This window comes from Procambarus clarkii, chromosome 1 (genome assembly GCF_040958095.1).
Source record: "Procambarus clarkii isolate CNS0578487 chromosome 1, FALCON_Pclarkii_2.0, whole genome shotgun sequence".
NCBI classification, from domain to species: domain Eukaryota; kingdom Metazoa; phylum Arthropoda; class Malacostraca; order Decapoda; family Cambaridae; genus Procambarus; species Procambarus clarkii.
This window is the reverse complement of record NC_091150.1, coordinates 54,152,138-54,166,130: the sequence shown is the minus strand read 5'-3', so window position 1 is coordinate 54,166,130 and position 13,993 is coordinate 54,152,138. Positions and strand designations below refer to the sequence as shown.

At 46.1% G+C, this 13,993-nt stretch overlaps 1 protein-coding gene across 1 annotated transcript; it reads left to right on the top strand.

The window, feature by feature from the left end:
- Window positions 1-2,067: 2,067 nt before the first annotated feature.
- LOC138363457 (uncharacterized) lies at window positions 2,068-8,462 on the top strand. Its single transcript, XM_069322683.1, has 2 exons — window positions 2,068-2,201; window positions 8,207-8,462. Exons 1-2 carry the CDS (start codon window positions 2,068-2,070, stop codon window positions 8,460-8,462), a joined length of 390 nt encoding a protein of 129 aa, XP_069178784.1.
- Window positions 8,463-13,993: the final 5,531 nt, after the last annotated feature.

Below are 13,993 nucleotides of genomic sequence, written 5' to 3'. Positions count from 1 at the left end.
GCATTGAGGCACATTTCTATGTTTGTTTCCTTAGTGTAGACTGCATTGTGGAAACCTCCGCTCCTTTCCATGACTGTTACATCTAGAAAGGGCAGCTTCCCATCCTTCTCCATCTCGTAAGTGAAACGCAACACAGAATTCCGCTCAAATGCCTCCTTCAGCTCCTGCAGATGTCTGACATCAGGTACCTGTGTAAAAATATCGTCAACATACCTGCAGTATATGGCCGGTTTCAAGTTCATGTCGACTAAAACCTTTTGTTCGATGGTACCCATGTAGAAGTTCGCAAACAGGACACCTAGGGGAGAACCCATGGCGACCCCATCTACTTGCTTATACATGTGCCCATCCGGGCTCAAGAAGGGTGCCACTTTAGTACAAGCTTGGAGTAGTTTCCTTAGAATGTTTTCGGGTATGTCAAGAGGAGTACAGGCCGGATCACGATACACTCTGTCCGCTATCATCCCGATTGTTTCATCCACAGGTACATTGGTAAACAGTGATTCTACGTCCAACGAGGCTCTTATCCCTGTGGCCCGTGTACTCCGCAGTAAGTCAACAAATTCCTTTGGAAACTTCCGGCTGAAGGCGCAAGGGACATAAGGAGTTAGCAAGCCTTTGAGTCGCTTTGCCAGTCTGTACGTGGGTGTGGGTATCTGGCTGATGATTGGCCGAAGTGGGTTTCCAGGCCGCTTTGAGCTCGGAGGACAGTATGGTGCTTCTGTAGTTGCCTCGATTCTTTCCTCCTTCTGCAAAAAGTTCTGCTTTAAGGTGTCCTTGGGGTGACCTTCTTTTGTGTCTCGAGGTCGAATATGTCGTACAACAGGATCTCCAACACCACTTTCCGGGCCATCTCACTTGGTCTGAACATAACGTGACAGTTTATACCCAAATTTAGGAGAGTGACTTGGTCCTCAGTGAGGTTGATTCCTGCAAGGTTCAGGAAGCCGTCTCTTGGTCGTGGAGTTGCATATGGAGGACCTATGGCAAACTAAATCTACACACACGATGTGAAATGTGAAAAAAATCTTACATTATGCTATGTTATCAGTGCTTGAATAAAAATATTGAGTGCTGAACATTCTGTGTCACTGTCTTGCTATGATATTAAAAGTCTTTGTTTTCGCTGGGGCTACTGTTGTACACAGTCATCTCGCTAAGGCAGGTCGGTGTCAGAATTGTCAAAATGATGTACCTTGCATACATCAGATCTTTAGTGGATTATGTTGCACCTCTGCTTGTTTGATGCCTGAAAGAAAGCTTGGAGGGCTTGAAAAATTGCAGAACAAATCCTTGATGATAATCCATGGTTGGCCTCGTACCACAAAGATACTTAATATGAGAAAGAAACTTAATATTTCGAGCGTTGTTGATCGTGTTACTGAAATTAACTGTCAAATTGGTATAAAAATGCTTAGGCTAACTCATCCTAACCCTTGCACAGAAGCCCTCCATAATTTCTTTATTGAAGACCAGCATTGTTCCAAATCGATAACAAAAACTGGAACTCAACTCAGAATGTGTCATGTTCATGATTTGTACCAAGAGAAACAACAATGGCACTTTTCCCCACTGTGGGAGATTTCACCTTTTCCAATTTCAATCCCTCCCTTTCCACCCAAGAAGCAAATTAGAGATCAGCCTAAGCTTCGTCTTGAGGCAAAGCTTAACGCCTTAAGCCATATTGATGCTCTGTCCACAGAGCATTCTCTCTCCCAAATCATATACACTGATGGTTCCCTACACCGCACCACGGGTGCAGCTGGAAATGCAGTTGTTCTGACAATGGGCGATGGCTTGTACTTTGAGTGGGGAGTCCGTATAAACAACTGTTCCTCTACCCTTCAGACCAAACTATTTGCCTTGCTACTTGCACTGAAATGTGTACAAGTCTCCAAACTTGATACATTAATTGTAAGTGACTCCTTATCATCCTTAAATGCTCTCAACGCTTTAAAAGATAACTGTAGCACGCTCGTGTCCGAAGCTAGACAAAAATACAACAAAATTATTAAGGATGGTAACAGAGTCCATTTCATGTGGTCTCCATCTCATGTTGGCCTCAGAATGCGTGATAGAGCTGCTAAGTTACCCAAGGAATCTGCCTTTAAAGGAGCCGTTGAATGTCAGCTTGGATTGACAATGAGCAATCTGAGAGCAGCAGTACACCGAGAACTTCAACAAGATCTTGTAGATCTGAGGCAAAGTGAAATTGACACCAGTAATTCCATCTATCATCATAATATCATGCAAGAGGAGTCACACATCTATGGATCATCCAATAAAATCAGCAGACTTGTAGACGTTTGTTATGTTATGTTAATGTCTAGCAGTTATTGAATAAAAGTATTAAGACAGAGTTGGATATTCTATATAAACACCTTTAAGATTCACTATTGTATGTATGTTTGTTTTACCAGGATAAATCTGTAGCTACATTATGTTATGTTATGTCTAGGAGTTATTGAATAAACGTATTAAGAGAGAGATGGACATTCTATTTGCATTCCTCTATGATAGCACCAGTCTCTTTTTTTTCTGCTGGATCGAGCACTAATGGGGGATGAGAGTGAAGGGCGATGCAGAGTGAAAACCTCGGTGCTAAGGAGTGACACGACCGAACTTTAACGAAGGTCGGACCCTAACGAGATGGATTGATGTTTCCCTCATTCAGTATAAGAGCGTTGAACATTCTGTGACATTGTCTTGGTATGATATTAAAAGCCTACTGTTGCGCGCAGTGCCATACAGTCCTAATGACGTAAGGCCAATCTGACGTCATTTTTTTCAAATGCTATTTGATCATCAGACAGAAAGAAGTTTTCCACGTTACGTTACGTTACGTTACGTAATGTTGATATAACGTGATACAAGAACTAAACAAGCATGCACTAATATTTTATTTGTGTTTGGAATGTAATGGATAAATATGGTCCACATTTCAATAGTGTTATTTGGACATCAGACAGAAAGTTAATTTCCGCGTTACATTACTAAGTGTAAGGATATAGTTACCATTAACCCAGTCATGCAATAGACATAAAACAAGAGGCACACCGCTCGAATGCTTGCTCCCACAGTTATGTGCTATATTTGAACAGCAGAAAGATGTTTTCCTCATTATGTTCCGTTGCGTTACATTGTGTTACAGAGAGCGAAAACTGTCACACACAGTAATATTTATATGGTAAGAGAGATGAACTGGAGATATTGTGTTTGGCTTAACATGGTTCACATTTCAATAATGATATTCGGACATCGGACAGAAAGATGATTTCAACGTTACGTTTCTAAGTGCCTCGCTCACTCCTTCAGTATACGAGCGTTGAACTTTCTGTGACATTGTCTTGCTGTGATATTAAAAGTCTGCTGTTGCACACAGTTTCATACAATCCTAATGGCTTAAGGGCAACCTGACGAAACTGTAGATCCTATGTCTCAGCAATTGAAGCCAGGAATTTCACTAACGGCTCAGCCCGAGAGAGAGAGAGAGAGAGAGAGAGAGAGAGAGAGAGAGAGAGAGAGAGAGAGAGAGAGAGAGAGAGAGAGAGAGAGAGAGAGAGAGAGAGAGAGAATGAATGAATGTCGCGTTTGAGGTATAGCACAGGGTTGTGGAGGGGAGTTGGGTTAGGTGGTGTTGTGTTTACTAGTTGTGTTTTTACGGGGGTTGAGCTTTGCTCTTTCGGCCCGCCTCTCAACTGTCAATCAACTGTTTACTAACTATTTTTTTTTCCACACACCACACACACACACACACCCCAGGAAGCAGCCCGTGACAGCTGACTAACTCCCAGGTACCTATTTACTGCTAGGTAACAGGGGCATTCAGGGTGAAAGAAACTTTGCCCATTTGTTTCTGCCTCGTGCGGGAATCGAACCCGCGCCACAGAATTACGAATCCTGCGCGCTATCCACCAGGCTACGAGGCCCCTGGTGGTGCTGCTGGAGTGAGGCTATGATCATCCCACCTCAAACCTCTACCACAGATGTGTGTAATGGTGAAGCTCCTAGGGTTAGATCTAAAATTGCATATATTTATTCATTCAGTAGTGTGAAAACACCACCTTCTGGCTATGGTGTGTGGTAACACTACACTACACTTATGTTAAACTCTCACGAGGTTATCCGACACCTCCAAAGTATTCCTCCAGACCACGGACTGAGGTAATGTGAAGTGTGTGAAATTGTCGAGTGATTGATGCTGTCTGTCACCTGCACCGAGGGGCTGTGGGAGTGGGGGAGGGACATATGACCCCAGCAGCTAATGCCTGTACTGGTCACTCAAGCACGGAATGTCCAAGAGTACGCATGGCCCGGCCCCCCACATAGCCTAAGGTGCTGGGGGTGAGCGACCTGCTCCTGTTACTATTACGCCCTGGTGCAAACCTCAAGTCAATGTGGACATTATACACTTCGCTCTAGAAGCAAGCTAGTTGTAAGGGTGAAGGGGGGAGGGAGAGATAGAGATCCACACACGGTGTACAGAAAAAAACCATTGTCACACACCATTTGACGGTGAGATGTCCTCACCGCTAACATGATCTTTTCTGGCGTCTAACTAATCACCGCCATTGAACACCGGTGACACAAGTGGATTGGGTGAGAGAAAAGTTAAACGGTTCTTTCCTTACATAAAGCAGACATTCTTTAAGAATAATAATGTCTCCACTATCACACACAAACCAGCCGCCTGATCCCCTCCCCCCCTTTCCCCTCCTTCTCCCCTCCCCATAGTCATCTTAAGAGCCTGGTCTCCTACCCTCTCGGGTAGGGGGGACCCCTCCCTCCTCAACATATCCTTGCCAGGTAAGGGGACTTCTCCCTCCTCTACATAACCTACATACTCGCATCTATCTATCCATCTATATATCTATCTTCACACAGGATTAACTCTATGGCACAAACTCATACATTTTCATCTACTACTTTTCCTCTCCTTTTCCTTTACTCTCCCTACATGACCACATACCACCCCATAGCCCCCGCCCCCACTCCAACATGACCCTCTGTCAAGTGTCGCGCAGCCGAACGCCATGCATCCGGCACGCGCCACACACCGTGGAATCCCCCAGAACACCGCGCGTCTACGTACCTGTGCACCACCTGAGCAGGGGAGCCTAATGAGCTCACCTGCTCAGGTGCTCCGCACAGTCGTAGGCGTACTTTACGCTACTTGAAGGCTGCCCACCCCACTTCAATGCTGTCTTGGCCATTCTCCTGTGTGTCCAGCATCCTGCCTTCTAGGTCGTTGGAAAGTTCTTCAGCAACTTTGCTGTTCTTCAACTTGGTGTCTCTTTACAGTCTTCTGACCTTAGGGTCTTTACGTGGGCAGGATATGAAGTTTGCACTTGGACACAATGAGATGATGGTCAGTCCAGCAGTCGGCAGCACACATGGCCTTAGTCACTGTCATGTCCTGCCTGTCTGTCTTCCTGGTGGTGACATAATCAATCCAATGATTGATTCTCACTCTAGGCCAATGCCTAGAGTGAGAGTACATCAGTGATGTCTTGTTGTGGGAGGGAAGGCAAAACAGTGTTAGTGATGATGAGGTCGTGCACAGCACACAACGTCAGGAGCAGAAGGCTCGCTGTTGCACTTGCCAGTGCCATGTCTTCCAATATTTCCTTCCTAGGAATGGTAGTCTGTACCTACTCTGGTGTTGAAGTCCCCGGGGATAATAAGTCTCTCTGATTTTCAGACTGTTGCAATGAGGTTGTCGAATTCCACATTGATTTTTTTCTTGATGTCATCTGGATTGGTCTAAGTTGGGGCATACGCACTGATCAGTGTTGTACTTTTTTTTTGCTTCCAAGCAGGAGCTGAAGTGCCATTAGGTGGTCATTGATGCCCTCTGGGAACTTAGGAAATTTCTGGGTGAGGTGGGATCTAGTGGCAATTCCAACATCAGGTTTTCGTCGTTTCGCTCTACTGCGACTACTCCAGAAAAAATGTGTATCCACCACCACGTTCTGTAAATTGACCTTTGTCAATTTGGGGTGGCCTCGTAGCCTGGTGGATAGCGCGCAGGACTCGTAATTCTGTGGCGCGGGTTCGATTCCCGCATGAGGCAGAAACAAATGGGCAAAGTTTCTTTCACCCTGAATGTCCCTGTTACCTAGCAGTAAAATAGGTACCTGGGTGTTAGTCAGCTGTCACGGGCTGCTTCCTGGGGGTGGAGGCCTGGTCGAGGACCGGGCCGCGGGGACACTAAAGCCCCGAAATCATCTCAAGATAACCTCAAGAAGATTGTCAGTCAAGCACTTATCACTGAGTGATAAGTACAATGTCCACATTGTAGTGTGCTAATTCCTTTGCAACTGGTGCAGTTCGCCTTTCTGGTCTGTTTGCCTTGGTGTTAACCAGCAGAGTTTGAACATTCTAAGTATCGGGATTGAGCACCCTCACTCTTTTCTTTGTATTTATTTGACCTCTGTGAGGGATCTCTACCACCCACGGCTTTCTGGCCAAGGTGAATTGAAGCAGACTATGTTTAAGGCACATTTTCTAGCCCCTTCCTCCATGGAGGTGAGCAGAGTGCGTCCTGAAGAGGGCTGCTTAGATACCCAGGGGGCTGCCAAACTCTGCAGCTGTTTCGGTCCAGTACAGACTGATTCCTATGCCCTGAGCCGCCTGAGTGCATGTCTGTAACTACAGCTTCCAGTGTATGTGTACCTGCTGCGGGTAGCAGTGTACCTGCTGCGGGTAGCAGTGTACCTGCTGCGGGTAGCAGTGTACCTTCTGTGGGTAGCAGTGTACCTGCTGCGGGTAGCAGTGTACCTGCTGCCCGCCGCTTGCCCACCACTACAGGAATTGAGATTGTGCGGTGTGGGTTGAAGTCACGACTTGTATTCCACTTAGATTAAAATGAGGGAAAGTTGCACAAATCCTCAGCCTTATTTTCTCATTTTTGCGTATTTGGATTCAGGGGCAAGTCGAGACGGCGGGAGATAGGTTAAGATGCAGTGGATTGCCAGCAGTGTGTCCCGTGTCTCACTGCGCCCTGTTGCGCTCATCAACGCTTTGCTGGTCCGTCTTCCTGCCCATTGAACCATTCTGGTGGTTTCCTCCGTGCAATCTGCTGGGTCCAGTCTTGCATATATGGTAGATAAGCTACTCACTGAGAGGTCTCAGACCATCGGTTACCCCTCACCTGGTTTTGCTTGCCAGTTGAAGTGTTCATGGGGGTGTGGCGGCTGTTGCGTGCTAACAGCTACTAGGAGCCACCCGTGAGAGATGAGTGGAGGCAGGACGAAAGCACAGGAGACTACCTGAAGATGCGACTGTTCCCTGTCAGAGATACTGCTCCTCCCCTGACACCCCAGACACTCCTTGGACCCTAGGGGGTGATACACAAATACGCTGGTGATCAACGGTTCCCAGGTTACACACTACAAACATATACAACCTTGTCTTCTACGGAGAATGTTTGTGCTGCCTCCAACATTAGCAATGCAGTTAATATGGCAGCAAGATTTTAAATCTTTCTTTCATGTTTATTTCCAGTTGCCACTGGGGTCGAAGGGTTAGAAGAGCTTCTACTGGGGTCAAAGGGTTGGAAGAGCTTCTACTGGGTCAAAGGGTTGGAAGAGCTTCCACTGGGATCCAAGGGTTGAAAAGAATTTCTACTGGGGTCCAAGGGTTGGAAGAGCTTCCACTGGGGTCCAAGGGTGGAAGAGCTTCCACTGGGGTCCAAGGGTTGGAAGAGTTTCCACTGGGGTCCAAGGGTTGGAAGAGTTTCCACAGGGGTCCAAGGGTTATGGGAGAGGGTCGCGAGGCCTAACCTCCTGCAGTGTCTTTTACACCAAGGTCTACACCCGTGTTGGTTATTGGCGGTGGTGATGGTCAAGTCTTCCAGAGTGGTTCCTCCGCATCATGCAAGGCGTGATGCAGCGACACTGGAGGAGACACTGCGCGCCCCCAACACGCCAGCTCGTTCATCACATGTAGCTCTGTGTTCCAGGAAGGTAGAAAATCTACCTCCTCCATGAGGCACCAGGAAGGTAGCATATCTAATTCCTCCTTTTTTCTACCTTCTAAATGGAAGGTAGAAATGTGCTACCTTCCATTTCCATCTCTGAAATGGAAATGGAAGCCATTTCTATGGAAAGGGCTTCCACGGAAAAGAAAGACAGAGGCAGTGACAGTAAGAGTGATACTAGTGAACTGAATATCTGTCTACTCACTGTGAAATTGCATGCATTAGAGATAAATCTAGAGATAGAGTGGAAAAAACTAGAGTTAGAAAAAGAAATGAAAGAAAAGGAAATGGAAATGAAACGTTTGGAAATACTAGAAAGAAGAGTGAGAAAGAGAAGAACGAAGAAAAAAGGAAAGGGGAGAGAAGGAAAGAGAAGAAAGAAAAGAAAGGGAAAGAGAAGAGCAAGAAAGGGAAGAAACGAGAGAGGAACAAGAAAGATAAGAAAAAGAGAAGGAAAGACTACACGAATTGGAAGTGCTAAAGTTAGGAGGGAAACAAAAGAAGCAAGTAATTTCGACCCTGTAAGGAACATTAAGATGGTTCCCAAATTCAACGAAAAAGAAGTCTAAGTTTTTTGCTGCCTTTGAGAAGGTAGCTGCATCATTGGATAGGCCAAGAGAGAATTGAGCAATCATGATCCAGTCCGTCCTAACCGGGAAGGCCCAAATTGAATACTCCACATTGTCGGTGGATGACTCAAGTGATTACGACGCTGTGAAGGTGGTGCTGATGGCTTACCAGTTGGTGCCGGAAGCTTACAGACGAAGTTTCGGAACCTAAAGAAGACTTCGAAGCACATCTTCATGGAGTTTGCAAATATCAGGGATCGACTTTTCCATGAATGGTGCACGTCTCGAAAGGTGGAGACGAAGGAGCAACTCGAGTAGCTCATACTATTGGAGGACTTCAAAGATTGCTTGTCTGGAGATCTCAAGACATACCTAGAAGAACAGCATGTAGAAACCTTGAGTGCAGCAGCCACTATGGCTGAAGAGTATATTCTGACACATAGGCCTTCTACTAGGTATGTCCCAAAGAGTTACAGGAAATACTCAGTGAAACATAAACCATAGGATAAAACTGTCCCACGAGGTGCTGGCAAAACAATCCTAGGTAGTCCTAGAAGGATCAGTCCTACTAAGAGGAACGTAGTATGTTGGACCTGTGGGCAGAAATGGCACATAGCTGATAAATGTCGAGACAAAACGGGTAATGACCTACGTAGGGAAGTTATGCTGGTGAGTTGTACAGTGCCACCAGTAGACGACCTGTCACTAGAGAAGAAGAAACCGGAGTTGTTCGCCCCATACACTTCCCAAGGGTATGTATCAAGTGACCACTCAGGTAAGCCCGTGGTAGTCCTCAGACAGTGGAGCTGCCCTGTCTCTGATTTTGGAAACATCATTACCCGAGGGAGTATCTATTGATGGGAAACAAATGGTTATCTTAGGCGGATTTCCCTCGATATTGTACGTTGCCCCTTTAGTACAAGTACATCTAGAGTCACTGTGCTTCTGTGGCAAGTGTACATTACCTTTGGCGGACAATCTTCCTATAAAAGGGATTAAGGCTATCTTGGCCAACGACTTGGCCCTAGATTTGGTATATAACCATCCCCTAGTAGTGGAAGATCCAGTATGTAAAGATGAGCCCAGTAGTAGCTGTGCAAACGAGATCCCAGGCACAATCCCAGGTATCATTGGATTTGAAATACCTTGTTTGACCCTCTATCTACCCCACAGGTTACGTGTAGACCTTCACCAGCCTCGCTGGCTCTGATGCCTATACCCGAACACTGGACCCAAGCGAGTCTGATAGGAGAGCAGAAGGACCCTCAAGTACAGGTACTGGCAGATACCATGGAGTCCCCTGCGAACGGAGGTGACCAGTATTTATGGTCAAATGAAGTACTGTGTAGAAGGTGCCCACCGGAATATCCCCAGTCTACTGAGGTAGGTAAGCAGATAGTCGTCCCTGGTGTGTTCCGAGCTAAGCTGTTAGACACAGCTCATACCGACCAATTTGCCGGATATTGCGGGATTTCAAAAACCTTTCATCGCCTGGCTAGGTGTTTCTTCTGGCCACGGATGAAGAGGGATGTACGACGTTTCTGCAAATCCTGCCATGAATGCCAGATAGCAGAAAAGGTGAACCAACCTGTCCCCAAAGCTCCTCTCTGTCTTATACTCTCAATAGGTGAGCCCTTCGAGCACCTCATTCTTGATATAGTAGGCCTTCTTCCGCCTTTTACATCTGGGGTGCAGTATCTTTTCACTATACTAGATCGGGTTAGTAGGTACCCAGAAGCGATCCCCCTGAAGACCATCATGGCGAAGGTAATTGTGAAACATCTCCTCTGGTTTATCTCCCAATATGGTCTCCCAAAGACCATCCAGACGGATCAGGGAACAAATTTTTCCTCTCGTTTGTTTCGCCAACAGATTACATCCTGTGCCAACCATCCCGAGTTGCAAAGAGCTTTGGAGCGGTTCCACTAGACACTGAATGGCATGCTGAGGAAATTCTGCAATGAACGGCAGAGTAAATGGGTTGAAGACCTACCCTACCTCCTATTTGCAGTAAGATCAGTTCCCAATGAATCCCTGGGTGTATCCCCATTTGAAATGGCTTGTGGCCACTCTGTAGGAGGTCCATTGGAAGTTGTTCGGGACCATTGGCTGGACCAGGAAAACGACTTAGACCCTGTTGACTGGCTGTCTACCAACAAAGGCAAGTTGTTTTCTGCATGGGAGATGGCCATGAGAAACTTAGTTAACACCCTGGCCACCACCAAGCGCAGGTATGATCAGAGAACAAAGCAAAGTGATTTTCAGGGAGGGGATCTAGTGTTGGTATGTTCTGCCACGGTGACTGGGAGTCTAAGTTCCAAGTTCGTAGGTCCTTATCCGGTCTTGAAGAAAGTAACCTGTAATAATTATATTCTTAGAACGCCAGATCGCAGAAAGAAAGGAACTTTGGTCCATGTCAACATGATAAAGAAGTATCAGGGCCATGATATTCGCCCAATGACCATGGTGATGACAGAAGATGATAAAGAGGTAATGGAGGAGGCTGAAAAGGTACTTACTAACTTAGAGATCTTATGTAATTTGCAGACAAAGTTGACGCATGTAACCGGAGGAAACCAACAATCCTTGGTGAAAGTAATCCAGCAATACAAGACTATCTTCGGAGATGCTCCAGGACGAACATCTGTCCTACAGCATGACGTTATTCTGAACGAGGGAGTCAGGTCAATCAAACAACACCTGTACCATCTCAACCCTCATAAGGAAGAGGTGGTGAAAAACGAGGTGGAATATATGCTGCAAAACCATCTGATAGCCCCGAGCACAAGCCCATGGTCATCCCCGATTCTGTTAGTGCCCAAACCTGTAAGGCATAAAGATTATATATTGATTATCGCCAGGTTAATAAAGTCAGAGTAGCAGATACAAATCCTCTTCCAAGAGTAGAGTAATGTCTTAATGCTATAGGCAAAGCTTGTTACTTAACAAAGTTCGACCTATTTAAGCACTATTGGCAAGTTTCCCTCACGGAGCGAGCTAAACCCATCTCCGTATTTTTGACTCCAGACGGCCTGTTTGAATACCAGGTGATGCCGTTTGGGATGAAGAACGCAGCGTCCACCTTCCAGAGGTTGATAAGTATGGTGTTGCGTGACGAAGGATATACCATGGTCTATATCGATGACGTCTTGATATATGATGTAAGTTGGGAGGACCATCTACGTCACTTGGAGGAATTCTTTAAGGACATGCACCAGTCTGGATTAGTAGTCAACTTGCACAAATCTGAGTTTGCTAAGACCTCCGTCATCTTTTTAGGGCATGAGGTGGGAGGATGATGGATCGCACCAAAACCCAGCAAGGTAGAAACCATCATCCAGTATCCTATACCGTCCACAAGAAAAGAAATCCTGCGATTTCTTGGTATGGCCTGTTTCTACTGTTAGTTTGTCACCCGATTTTTCATCTATGGCCACCCTCCTGATGAACCTTTTAAAGAAGGGTGTGAAATTTATATGGGGAAAAAGTTGCCAAGGGGTTTTTGAAAGTCTAAAGGCAATTTTGATATCTTCTCCCATCCTCATGTCTCCGAGCTTTGAGGATAGGTTATTCATCACCATAGATGTTTCCGATTATGACCTCGTAGCCGTATTATCTCAGAACGATGCAAAATGCGTGGAACATCCTGTAGCTTACAATTCCAAGAAGTTTACCCCCAGTCAGCTAAACTATTCTGTGATTGAGAATGAGACATTGACTCTGGTCAATTCTGTCCAACACTTTGAAGTATACCTAACCAGTAATGGCCATCCTATCCTTATATGATTTGACCATAACCCTCCGAAGTTCCTCTCCCAGTTGAGGTAGGAAAATCTTCGCCTCACCGGATGAAGTCTACATCTCCAACAATGTCCCCTCCATATCAAATACATCAAAGGAGTGGATAATGTAGTGGCAGATGCGTTGTCCGCATCTGAAATCCTAATTAATTTGGTTAATTTTCTTTTTTTTTAGGATCCAAACCAAATTTATTAGGGTGGGGAGGTATTACGAACCCAACTACATCGTCGGAGTTTGGAGTAGCGACGTCAGCGTCATCAGTGAGTCTGCTCTCTAACCCTACAGTATTGGATGCTATATGGACGACGCCATCCAGTGGTGACTGATGACGTGTGTGTGTCCACAGAGATGACATGGGGCAGCAGTGATACTGAGGACGGCAGTCTACCATGGGCAGCCTAAACTCTCCCAATTTAGTATCATCTGACGACTAAGTGAGCCGTCGCCGACCAGGAATCGTGTGGTTGCTGCTAATGGAGTAGCAGTGGAAGAACTCGGCGTATCCCGGGACTGGGTAAGGGAAGAGACATCCGACTGGGAGGTGCCTCTTGAGGAGCGTTACTAGCACGCCGCAAGAGGCTCCTGCCAGGGGAGCGATGCCCCTGTATTTGTCTGTGTAGTGGCCCCAATCAGCACATGGCTGAGGTTCTCTGCCAGCACTTAGCTGGAGAGTGGTTGTGGGCAGAGAGGCACCTCGTGATACTGCCGGTAGGCTGGCCCACGGCAAAGGTAGCCTCGTCAGTGTTTCCCAGCACTGTGGCCAGCAAGGTTGGGAACGGTATTGAGTGTTAGGAAAACACGAAGATTGACGAAGGCTGCATTGTGTTAGCGTCGTGGAGTACTCAGTGTCCTATGTAAGAGCGACACCTGTATAGACATCTAAGTGTAGTAATATTTCATTTTTTATGTCTCTATTTAAGGTGATGGGAATATATTGATAAAGGAATCAGTGTTGTGTTAATCCCCCCCCCTCCTTTTTACTTATTGCATTACAAAGTCAACTCCTTGAAAGCCACTGCCGACTGGGGATCGGATACTACCACTTGGGTTCATCCATCAAGAACCCAGTTACGACCCATAGTGGCCGTAACAGGGTATGATAGGGAAATGGGACCGGAGTCATTGTTGTAAACAACCGATGGCTCGAAAGGCGGGATCCAAGAGTCAATGCTCGATCCTGCAGGCACAAATAGGTGAGTACACGCCGACGCGCACGCGCGCGCACACACACATTTGTGTGTGTGTGTCGAACAAATGGTTGTTAGAGTTTAACCCAAGCAAATGTAATGTAATGAAGATAGGCGTAGAGAGCAAGATACCAGATACTAGGTATCATCTGGCAGATGAAATTCTTCATGAGTCAGAGAGAGAAAAAGACTTGGGTATGCTACCTATATGAGAGAGAAAAATACTTGGGGGTTGACATCATGCCAGACCTGTCCCCTGCAACCCATATCAAGAGGATAACATCAGTGACATATGCCAGGCTGGCCAACATACGAACGGTATTCAGAAACTTGTGTAAAGAATCATTCAGAACTTTGTATACCACATATGTTAGACCAATCCTGGAGTATGCAGCCCCAGCATGGAGTCCATATCTAGTCAAGGATAAAACCAAACTAGAAAAGATTCAAAGGTT

Coding starts and splice junctions, on each gene's coding strand:
- LOC138363457 (XM_069322683.1), top strand. CDS start 2,068: ATGCGTGATAGAGCTGCTAAGTTACCCAAGGAATCTGCCTTTAAAGGA. Junction 2,202..8,206: donor CAAGATCTTGTAGATCTGAG/GCAAAGTGAAAT, acceptor TGCATGCATTAG/AGATAAATCTAGAGATAGAG.